Consider the following 12,623-nt stretch of genomic DNA (forward strand, 5'->3'; position numbering starts at 1 on the left):
GCAATCCAGTGATTAATATCATGAGCATCGATCCACGCACTTGGGATCGATGACATGCATCTACCAAGTCATCGAGCCTGACCACCTAATCCCGTTAGTCGCCTTTTACGACAAGCATAGTGACCTTTTACGGCAAGCATGGGTTGCTGAAGACCTATTCTACCCCGGATCTTCACGGGTGTCGATCCACGTAAGTGGGATCGATAACATGCATCAACCAAGTCAGCGAGGCTGACCACCCGATCCCGATATATTCCTCTCTCACGACAATACACAACTGACTTTCATGAAATAAAACTCTTTTAATCATTAACGTTTCCATTCGAATATATAAAAAAACCGATTTTTTTAGCAGATACATGTGATAATTTATATGACGAAATAATCAGAGGACGTTTCTCTCCGAACAACTCCTGTTGAACTAGATTGTTTGGTCCAGACTCGGTAATTTACATATATCGCCGTCAAAAAGCGGTTGATTTGTTGTTTAACGCCGCACTCAGCAATATCCAGGCGATATGACGGCGGTCTATAGATAATCGAGTCTGAGCCAGACAATCCAGTGATTGATATCATGAGCTTTGATCCACGCAATTGGTTCGTTGGTTGGTTGGTTGCCTTTTACGACAAGCATAGTCACCTTTTACGGCAAGTATGGGTTGCAGAAGACCTATTCTACCCCGGCGTCTTCGCGGGCCTCCACGCAATTGGGATCGATGACATGCATCAACCAAGTCAGCGAGTCAGACCACCCGATCCCGTAAGTTGCCTTTTACGACAAGCATAGTCGCCTTTTACGGCAAGCATAGTCACCTTTTACGGCAAGTATGGGTTGCTGAAGACCTATTCTACCCCGGCGTCTTCGCGGGCCTCCACGCAATTGGGATCGATGACATGCATCAATCAAGTCAGCGAGCCTGACCGCCCGGTCCTGTTAGTCGCCTTTTGCATATCGTAAGAGACGACTAACAGGATCGGGTGGTCAGGCTCGCTGACTTGGTTGATGCATGTCGTATCTCAATTGCGTGGATCGATGCTCATGATGTCAATCATTGGATTGTCTGGTCCAGACTTGTTAATTAACAGACCGCCGTCATATAACTTGAATATTGCTGAGTGCGGCGTTAAACAACAAACAAACAAAATTTTCAGACCGCCGTCATACAACTGGAATATTGCTGAGTGCGGCGTAAAACACAAACATACCAACGAACCCGATTATGTTTCTAGGTTTGTCAGCACCATACCCGTGCTCGTGAGTTTCACAATTGACGGGTGGTAAACGTCTGTGACCTACATCACTGGCTACTGTTAAAAGCGGCGTTAAACCCAACTCACTCACTCACTCACTCCACATTTCCGAACATCGAATACCCATTAAAACCCGCAAATATGAAATTAACAATTACAATTAACTCCATAATTTAATAATATAACTTGATGTCGGTGAAGATATACGTCTCCCAGCCTGTGGCTGATGATACGTCTGTAGTGTTGATAGGGGTAGTGAATAGTTCACACTCATTGTCGGCTCTGTTGAAGCTGAGGCTGAAGCATCTGTTGCGGATGACGCACTCCGTGACGCAGAAGGCCCCAGAGACGTCAGAGTAGGCCTTCAGTAGAAAACCGCCTTGATATCTCACACCGTCCATCCTCTCTATGTCAGGGGGTCCCGTACAGTTGTCATACTCTGAATATAGAAGGGTATGTTCATGTTGGAAATGGGAACGAGTAAATTGGGTTTAAAGACAGCCAAAGGCGACTATGCTTGTCGTAGGAGGCGACTAACGGGATCGGGTGGTCAGGCTCGCTGACTTGGTTGATGCATGTCATCGATCCCAATTGCGTGGAACGATGCTCTAGATATCAATCAGTGGATTGTCTGATCCAGTCTCGATTATTCACAGACCGCCGTCATATAGCTGGAATATTAATATTGCTGAGTGCGGAGTTAAATAACAAAAAAAGACATATAAATAGTGTCATTAAAAAGTATGTCCTGAAATATGTTGGTAAAATATTTCATTCCAGTTTCGGGACATTTATGGCCTTCAGAGAACTCCAGCGAAATAATCCAGCCTGGACCAGACAATCCTGTGATTGATATCATCAACATCGATCCAAGCAATTGGTTGCTTGATTGCTTTGTTGCTTAACGCCACACTCAGCAATATGCCCCGCAATTGGGACCGATGACACGATGACATGCATCAACCAAGTCAGCGAGCCTGACCACCCGATCCCGTTAGTCGCCTCTTACGACAAGCATAATCGCCTAAATCATGCAGATCTCACAGGTTCATCTGCCAGGTCGTGATTCATCGTACGTTTTTTCAGCAGTATCACATCTTTTTTTTTATTGGACTTAAGTGCCCGAATATCATACCCGGCGTTCACATTTATTGGCTTGCTATTACCGTCAAGTCGTTGAGTTACATTTGTACCGAGAATTAATGTATATAAATCGATGTATGACTACATGTGAGGTTGTTAACTCAATGATGTATCTCCGTGGACGCTATTCCATGTTTATATATACCTCCACACACAACACAACAACGGGATATCCTGATCTAAGAAGCTCCTTATCAGCATCGATTTCGCGGTGTTGTTCATATTGAGAGCTGTGTTATCGCTATGCCTCTACGTGTTAGTATTGACATAACAGAGGGTATTCGACACTATTTCATTTCAAAGTGGTGTTGGTATCCTGTTGATTACAAAGTAGACCCAATGATAGGAAGGTGAGGTGTTTTGCTGCATGTTTTGCTTGACAACGCTATGAGGTCTATACCGAAATGTCGTTATGACAGCATAATAAAGAAGTGGTTATCCTTAAAGTATGCCTTCATTGTCATCCGTCAACTTCTAAGGAATGCCTATCAAGCAATTCATCCCGCTGATCGTGTGTTTGACTGCACATCAATACGATTGAAAGGATGAGACGCATTATGATCAAGGTATTGTTATTTGTGTGTACAAATGCTTGTACAATTGTTAAGTCATATATCAGATTTGATTGATTGATTGTTGGTTAACGCCGCACTCAGCAAAATTCCAGCTATATGACGGCTCATATATCAGATCCGGGGTAGAATAGGTCTTCAGCAACCCATGCTTGCCGTAAAAGGTGGCTATGCTTGTTGTAAAATGCGGCTAACGGGGTCGGGGGGACAGGCTCGCTGAGTTGTTGATGCATGTCATCGATCCCAATTGTGTGGAGACTCGTGATATGTTTATTAATCAGGATGAAATAGTGATACCAGGTGTTCGCGAATAAGTGAAGTGTCCTTCCCTTTCGGCAGCACCTGTCATAAACACATGCGAAGGCAAGTCAATTGTTCACCTGACAAAACGTATCAACAGTATTTCGGCCATGTAGCGCATCGTCGCGTGAAGATTCCGGGGTAGAATAGGCCTTCAGCAACCCAAGCTTGCCGTAAAAGGTGACTATGCTTGTTGTAAAAGGTGACTAACGGGATCGGGTGGTCAGGCTCGCTGACTTGGTTGATACATGCCATCCATCCCAATCGCGTGGATTGATGCTCATGATATTAATCATTTGATTGTCAGGTCAAGACTCGATTATTTACAGACAGCCGTAATATAGCTGCAATATTGCCGAGTGCGGCGTTAAAAAACACACACAAAAAACAACATTTATTTTTGTTGAACGCCGCCCTCAGCAATATTCCAGTTATATGAAGACGATCTGTAAATAATCGAGTCTGGACCTGACGATCCAATGACTGACATCATGAGCATCACGAGCCACGATCAGACAATCGAGGGATTGGCATGAGGATTCTCAATACAGAGAACTGAGAGACGATGTCATGCAATTAACAAGTCAGCGACTTGGATACCTGTTCCCGTATAGGTTGCTGTGGACCAATAATTCTTATGTGGAGTCCCCTCGCGTATCCTAATAACCGAAGGAACTAGGGGTACATGCTTAGTTCTTGTTTGTTTTAATCCGGAGAAATATTCCTGATCTCGCACAGCAGGTCGTGAATAATCAAGTCTTGGTTACACCACTGGTTGATAACCGGGGACCTACATAGCCCATAGGGTGAGACAATCATGGGATATCGGTGACCAATCAATCCCGCAGGGTGTGACAAGCATGGGATACCGGGGACCTATTAAGCCCACAGGGTGTGACAAGCGTGGGATACCGGGGACCTATTAAGCCCACAGGTTGTGACAAGATTGGGATATTGGCGACCTATTATTCCCGCAGGGTGTGACAAGCATGGGATACTGGGAACCATTTTAAGCCCTCAGGTTATGACAAGCGTGGGATATCAGCGACCTATTAATCCCGCATGGTGTGACAAGCGTGGGCTACCGGGAGCCTATCTAGCCCACAGGGTGTGACAAGCGTGGGGTATCGGCGACCTATTAATCCCGCATGGTGTGACAAGCATGGGATACCGGGCACCTTTCAAGCCCACATGGTGTGACAAGCATGGGATAATTGGAACCAATTAAGCCCACAGGGTGTGACAAGCATGGGATACCGGACACCTATTAAGCCCACAGCTTGTGACAAGCATGGGATATCGGCGACCTATTAATCCCGCAGGGTGGGACAAGCATGGGCTACGGGGGACCTATTAAGCCCACAGGGTGTGACAAGCATTTGATACTGGGCACCTATTAAGCCAACAGGGTGTGACAAGCGAGGGGTATCGTCGACCTATTAATCCCGCAGGGTGGGAGAAGCATGGGCTTCTGGGGACCTATTAAGCCCACAGGGTGTGACAAGCATGGGAAACCGGGCACCTATTAAGCCCACAGGGTGTGACAAACATGGGTTATGAGGGACCTATTAATCCCGCAGGGTGTGACAAGCATGGGATAATGGGAACCATTAGCCTCAGGGCTAACAGGGTGTGACAAGCATGGGATACCGGACACCTATTAAGCCTACAGCTTGTGACAAGCATGGAATATCGGCGACCGATGATCCCGCAGGGTGGGACAAGCATGGGCTACGGGGGACCTTTTAAGCCCACAGGGTGTGGCAAGCATTTGATACTGGGCACCTATTAAGCCAACAGGGTGTGACAAGCGAGGGGTATCGTCGACCTATTAATCCCGCAGGGTGTGACAAGCATGGGATACCAGGCACCTATAAGCCCACAGGGCGTGACAAGCATGGGCTACTGGGGACCTATTAAGCCCACAGGTTGCGACAAGATTGGGATATTGGCGACCTATTATTCCCGCAGGGTGTGACAAGCATGGGATACTGGGAACCTATTAAGCCCACAGGTTATGACAAGTGTGGGATATCAGCGACCTATTAATCCCGCAGGGTGTGACAAGCGTGGGCTACCGGTAACCTATCAAGCCCACAGGGTGTGACAAGCGTGGGGTATCGGCGACCTATTAATCCCGCAGGGTGTGACAAGCGTGGGCTACCGGTAACCTATCAAGCCCACAGGGTGTGACAAGCGTGGGGTATCGGCGACCTATTAATCCCGCATGGCGTGACAAGCATGGGATACCGGGCACCTTTTAAGCCCACAGGGTGTGACAAACATTGGCTACTGGGGACCTATTAAGCCCACAGGGTGTGACAAGCATGGGAAACCGGGCACCTATTAAGCCCACAGGGTGTGACAAACATGGGTTATGAGGGACCTATTAATCCCACAGGGTGTGACAAGGATGGGATAATGGGAACCATTAGCCTCAGGGCTAACAGGGTGTGACAAGCATGGGATACCGGACACCTATTAAGCCCACAGCTTGTGACAAGCATGGAATATCGGCGACCTATGATCCCGCAGGGTGGGACAAGCATGGGCTACGGGGGACCTTTTAAGCCCACAGGGTGTGGCAAGCATTTGATACTGGGCACCTATTAAGCCAACAGGGTGTGACAAGCGAGGGGTATCGTCGACCTATTAATCCCGCAGGGTGTGACAAGCATGGGATACCAGGCACCTATAAGCCCACAGGGCGTGACAAGCATGGGCTACTGGGGACCTATTAAGCCCACAGGGTGTGACAAGCATGGGAAACCGGGCACCTATTAAGCCCACAAGGTGTGACAAGGATGGGCTACTGCGGACCTATTTATCCCGCAGGGTGTGAGAAGCATGGGATACCGGGAAACTATTAAGCTCACAGGGTGTGACAAGCATAGGATCCTTAGGAGCTTTCATCATTAACCAAACAGGGTGTGACACGCATGGGCTACCGGGGACATATTAAGCTGACAGGGTGTGACAAGCATGGGCTACCGGGGACCTATTAAGCTCACAGGGTGTGACAAGCATGGGATACCGTGGACCGATTAAGCTCACAGGGTGTGACAAGCGTGGGATACTTGGGACCTATTAAGCCCACAGCGCGTGACAAGCATGGGCTACTGCGGACCTATTAAGTCGACAGGGTGTGACAAGCATGGGATATCGGCGACTTATTAAGCTCACAGGGTGTGACAAGCATTGGATACCGGGAACCTATTAACCCCACAGGTTTTGTCAAGCATGTGATACCGGGGACCTATTAAACCCACAGGGTGTGACAAGCATGGGATACCGGGCACCTATTAAGCCCACATGGTGTGGCAAGCATGGGCTACTGCGGACCTATTAAGTCGACAGGGTGTGACAAGCATGGGATATCGGCGACTTATTAATCCCGCAGGGTGTGACAAGCATGGGATACCGGGAACCTATTAACCCCACAGGTTGTGACAAGCATGGGATACCGGGGACCTATTAAGCCCACAGGGTGTGACAAGCATGGGCTACCGGGCACCTATCAAGGCCACAGGTTGTGACAAGTATGGGCTACCGGGCAACTATTTAGTCCACAGGGTGTGACAAGCATAGGCTACTAGCAACCTATTAAGGCCACAGGTTGTGACAAGCATGGGCTACCGGGGACCTATTAAGCTCACAGGGTGTGACAAGCATGGGATACCGTGGTCCTATTAAGCTCACAGGTTGTGACAAGCGTGGGATACCTGGGACCTATTAAGTCGACAGGGTGTGACAAGCATGGGCTACTGCGGACCTATTAAGTCGACAGGGTGTGACAAGCATGGGATATCGGCGACTTATTAATCACGCAGGATGTGACAAGCATTGGATACTGGGAACCTATTAACCCCACAGGTTTTGTCAAGCATGTGATACCGGGGACCTATTAAACCCACAGGGTGTGACAAGCATGGGAAACCGGGCACCTATTAAGCCCACATGGTGTGGCAAGCATGGGCTACTGCGGACCTATTAAGTCGACAGGGTGTGACAAGCATGAGATCTCGGCGACTTATTAATCCCGCAGGGTGTGATAAGCATTGGATACCGGGAACCTATTAACACCACAGGTTGTGACAAGCATGGGATACCGGGGACGTATTAAGCCCACAGGGTGTGACAAGTATGGGATACTGGGGACCTATTAAGCCAACAGGATGTGACAAGCTTAGGCTACTAGCGACCTATTAAGGCCACAGGGGGTGACAAGCATGGGCTACCGGGGACCTATTCAGCTCACTGGGTGTGACAAGCATGGGCTACCGGGGACCTATTAAGCTCACAGGGTGTGACAAGCATGTTGTACCGGTTACCTAGTGCGGTGTGAAAATCATTTGAGACAGGGGACCTTCTTATCCCTTAAACCAACAGGGTGTGAACAGCTGCGTGTTGTGGCTCAACTTACCAAAAATCCATTTAGCGCTTGGGGCGTTCACAGTTAAACTGTCGACACCGGGAATAATGTGAGCAGTATCAACGTAGAGAATGTCTGCGTCCTTCACCTCGCCCCGACCAATTTTGAAATGCCCATCTTCCCAAGAGGTCCAAAACTGACGATAGCCAGTGCAGTTTAAGACCGGCCCAAAGACGTCTACAGTTGCCCCAAATGCATAGAATCGGCTTTTAGTGTCGAACCATCCCCCGAGTAACATTCTGTACATCACTTGTTCACGGAAGTACAGTCTGATGTTGAAGTCCATACACGCCATGATTTTGTACGTGATCCAGTCCTTGCCACGAATATCAAAGCCGAAGTTCATGGGGTTGACAACGTATCTTTGTGTGTTGAACGTTATCGAGCAGACTGGAAGGAAAGAGAAAGCGTTGGTGAGTCATTCTCCAAGATATGTATCGTCGTAGATTGGAGATATAATACCCTTGGTAATGGAGTATGAGTTAGCGACTGGGAGTTGAAGCCGTGGTCATCACAACTTTTGTTTTGTTTGTTTGTTGTTTAACGCCGCACACAGCAATATTCCAGCTATATGACGGCGGTCTGTAAATAATCGAGTCTGGGCCAGACAATCCTGTGATTGACATCATGAGCATTGAGCCACGCAAGTTGTATACCATTACATGCATCAACCAAGTCAGCGAGCCTGACCACCCGATCCCGTTTGTCGCCTCTTACGACAAGCAAAATTAGAGAATTGTATATACAAAGATGCACATATAGAGGTAGTTTCATCTTATAAGTACCTCGGAATATTGTTTACCAGGACTAGAATCTACATCTGTTAAAGCTATGGAAGTGTTAATGTTAATGTCGATGTTGATGTGTTACAACTGACTGCATTTGCGTTCAAATTGGGGCTTCAGTTCGCCTACACCATAATTCACCTACGCCTCTATTCGCATCCACAAAAAAGTATACTCTGAATTATTGACCCCTATTTGAAAACGGGCACTTCCAGTGCTATATTTTTTATGCATTACCCCTTTTGGTTTGAAATCGCGAACAACTTTGTCATACATATTTAAATAATTTACATATGCTAATTAGCGTGTTGTAAGATGTCCAATCGACCCGTGAAGATTCCGGGGTAGAATAGGTCTTCAGCAACCCATAATTGCCGTAAAAGGCGACTATGCTTGTCGTAAAAGGCAACTGACGGGATCGGGTGGTCAGGCTCGCTGACTTGGTTGATACACGTCATCGATCCCAATTGAGTGGATCGATGCTCATGCTGTCAATCACTGGATTGTCTGGTCCAGACTAAATTATTTACAGACCGCCGTCACATAGCTGGATGCGGCGTTAAACAACAAACAAACAAACAAACAAACAAACAAACAAACAATGATGTCCAATCCAACCACTTGCACTGTTGCAACTAGAATATTAAAATATGCTTAGTAAGAGAGATCCTTATGAGTCATAAACAATCACCCATTTACGAATTCGATCGTTTATTATTTGTGTCGATTGCACTTTATTTAACGTTAGAGCACGATACATACCTCCCATGGTAACACACAACGACAGCGCCACCGGTAGGAACACACACTTCATTTGGATCTGCTCGTTAACTGAAATGTTATACGGAATTGATTTGTGAATAACGTCAACAGAGAATGAGTTAGAAATTGCTTTGCGCCCTAATGTACAATACTCAACACTATCACATCGGACTCGTAAAGATCCGGGGTAGAATAGGACTTCGGCAACCCATGCTTGCTGTAAAAGGCGACTATGCTTGTCGTAAGAGGCAAGCCTTTGAGTTTTCCTTCTTCAATCGACAAATATTTTTCATTGAAATCAGGACATACTCTGGTGACATTGGTTATATGTCAAGGAAATAAAACAATTCTGAATTTTTGTAAAACATTTCGTAACAAGATTTGAGGGAGGTATGCCAGACAGATATACCGTCTGTCCGTTAGCAGTATTTAAACCTTCAAATGTACTTAATATAGCTTGTTAACAATTCTACCAAATACTAAAATATCTAAGAAAATGAAATAAACACTTTCATACAGTGAAATTTGAATTTGAATTTGAATTTGAATTTGTTACCATGATTGTTTCTGTTAGGATTCGGTAGACGCTCACTGCATTGTATTTGGGCAGTGACTAGTCGTCAGGAAGTTACTATATTTAGATGCTAGTGTGTTGTGTAGAAGTTTCCAGTAGTTAGTTGGAAAAGAGTGTGTTTAGGCATCTTTAACACTTTTCATCACATCAAGACCTGCTTTCATGTGAGGATCACTCATCATTCCCGATTCTCTGCCTAGACCGTTCCGGAAACTTGACCACTTTCGCCGCTGGGTGAATATATATATTATTTTCAGACTTTGGCTATCATCACTGTAGTTTTGTATTTGATACTGGCCACTGCCATCATATTATGTCTTGCCATTGAATATTGTTCTACTGTGTAGTGCCATTGTCAATGCTGTGCAGTAATTTGTACTGATATGTAAACCTAGTGAATTTTGTAATGCATTTGTTACTTGTTTACCATTGGTTGATTGTTTGTTGGTTTCACAATATATAAGTTCGTTACGTACATTTCTGGGTTAACATATTATTTCAATTTGGGTATCGACACGTAACAATTTTCTGCCACGTGTCAGCTTGATGTGGACCACACCAGTGCTCGTGGTGTTCACCAAAGCGGTAAACGTCTAAGATTTAGGCGTTTACCGCCTTGTAGAAAACAACGAGCGTGGGTTTGGACCACATCAAGCTGATATGGTGCTGACAAACCTGGAAACGTAATCACAGCGAAGCGGGATTCGGACCCACGATCACAGGTTACTGGCATGCTGACGAAACACCATGAAGAGAACTATTCTTGAAAGTTCACATATCTAATGAAATAAGATATCACAACAGTGTCTCCACTTTGACAAATGTTAATTATCAAGTAATAGATTGATTGTCATATTTAGAACAAAGCTAAATCGTGGAAAACAAACAAGCTGATCTACCTGATTGCTGTTTACCTCTCAGTCAACGGGTAGATACTAGTAATCCTACAGCTTCCTGATCGTCGGTACTGAGAAGGCTGATTCAACGAACACTATTAACTGCATCTAACGAGCGCGCACATTATCGCTGAAGTCTCGCCTATGAAAGGGACGCTTCATTATTTCATCGATCGATCGCAACGGCAAACCATGTGATATAGAACATGGGACAAGAGGCACTGTGTTATGTTTTGGTTTTGGTTCGATTTGTTGTTTAACGCCGCACTCAGCAATATTACAGCTATATGACGGCGCTCTGTAAATAATCGAGTCTGGACCAGACAATCCAGTGATTGATATCATGAGCATCGATCCACGCAATTGGGATCGATGACATGCATCAACCAAGTCAGCGAGCCTGACCACCCGATCCCGTTAGTCGCCTATTACGACAAGCATAGTCACCTTTTACGGCAAGCATTGGTTGCTGAAGACCTAGTCTACCCCGGAATCTTCACGGGTCTGTGTTTTGTAGCTCATGTGCATATTCAAACTAACTTTATATAACATGACCTTACAAACTGCCCCCTCGGATTATAAAGCATGTTGTATAAATGATGATGAAGTGACAACTATACAGTCTGATGTTGGTTGGCTGGTTGGTTTGTTGTTTAACGCCGCACTCAGCAATATGACAGCTAAATGACGGCGGTCTGTAAATAATCGAGTCTGGACCAGACAATCCAGTGATTAATATCATGAGTATCGATCCACGCAATGGGGATCGATGGCATGCATCAACCAAGCCAGCGAGCCTGACCACCCGATCCCGTTAGTCACATAGACAAGTATGGGTTGCTGAAGACCTATTCTATCCTGGAATGTTCACGGGTCCGGTCTGATGTGAAGACCTGGGTTCTGTAGTTCACCTGCGTGGTCAGAGTGAGTGAAAATTTCAGTTATATAACGGCGTGTCAGCTTGACTTTGGAGGAAAGCCCGAAGTGATGCAGGTTGTAGACGTTTACCACTTTGATGAAACCCACCAGCACGGGTATGGCGCTCATATACCTAAAAACCTAATCAAGGCGAGCCGGGATTCGAACCCACGATCATGGCTTTCTGGTGCGCCAAACGAACGACGCACCTCTCCACAGTGAATGGTAAGACACGTAAAACAAAATGAAAAACACATAAGTAAACATGCATCAGGCATAAATGTTGTACGAATGAGGGGGGTTACAAATAAAGGGTTTAATATAAATTTTAACAATGCCTGTTGAAATAATTATGACGGCGGTCTTTAAATAATCGAGTCTGGAGCAGACAATCCAGTCATTGATATCATGGGCATCGATCTACGTGATTGGGATACGATGACATTCATCAAACAAGTCAGAGAACCTGACCGCTCCTTCCCGTTAGTTGCCTCTTGCCGACTTATACGGTTGCCCATAAGGGACACGGAGTCTTTTTTCAAGATTTTGATATTTCACTTACTTTTATCGTAACCTTTTGCAAACTAACAATATTTGTCATACAAATATGTGATAAATCATGTATACAAACAACCGAAAACATGAAAAAGGTACTTTCAAGCAGCTATTGAATGGATGAAATGTGAAGCGAAAATGTCAAAAACTAAAATGTAAATGTCCAAAACAAAAACGAAAAGGCCAAAAACTAAAATGAAAATGTCAAAAGCAAAAACGAAAATGTCAAAAACAAAAGCGAAAATGTACGGTGGCCCATAAGGGACACGGATACTGTTTTTCAATATTTTGATATTTCACTTACTGTTATCGTAACCTTTTGCTAATTAACACGATTTTCCACACAAATATGTGATAAATCATGTATAAAGCAACCCATGCTTGCCGTGAAAGGTGTCTATGCTTGTCGTAAAATGTGACTAACGGGATCGGGTG

The 12,623-nt window shown here is 45.4% G+C and overlaps 1 protein-coding gene across 1 annotated transcript; it reads right to left on the reverse strand.

The window, feature by feature from the left end:
* Nucleotides 1-1,259: 1,259 nt before the first annotated feature.
* LOC124124144 lies at nucleotides 1,260-10,847 on the reverse strand. The gene is made up of 4 exons (XM_046487232.2): nucleotides 10,719-10,847; nucleotides 9,246-9,314; nucleotides 7,690-8,088; nucleotides 1,260-1,690 (listed from the first exon to the last, which is right to left on the reverse strand). Exons 2-4 carry the CDS (start codon nucleotides 9,295-9,297, stop codon nucleotides 1,425-1,427), a joined length of 717 nt encoding a protein of 238 aa, XP_046343188.2. The 5' UTR covers nucleotides 9,298-9,314; nucleotides 10,719-10,847; the 3' UTR covers nucleotides 1,260-1,424.
* Nucleotides 10,848-12,623: the final 1,776 nt, after the last annotated feature.

Source organism: Haliotis rufescens, unplaced genomic scaffold, assembly GCF_023055435.1.
Source record: "Haliotis rufescens isolate VD_foot unplaced genomic scaffold, xgHalRufe1.0.p SCAF_77, whole genome shotgun sequence".
NCBI classification, from domain to species: domain Eukaryota; kingdom Metazoa; phylum Mollusca; class Gastropoda; order Lepetellida; family Haliotidae; genus Haliotis; species Haliotis rufescens.

Bases quoted from the DNA above. Each gene is read 5' to 3' on its own strand.
- LOC124124144 (XM_046487232.2), bottom strand. From the start codon at position 9,297: ATGAAGTGTGTGTTCCTACCGGTGGCGCTGTCGTTGTGTGTTACCATG. The intron at 8,089-9,245 runs GTATGTATCGTG...CTTTCCTTCCAG, and splicing joins GTTGTGTGTTACCATGGGAG to TCTGCTCGATAACGTTCAAC. The intron at 1,691-7,689 runs GTAAGTTGAGCC...TTCTATATTCAG, and splicing joins AAGCGCTAAATGGATTTTTG to AGTATGACAACTGTACGGGA.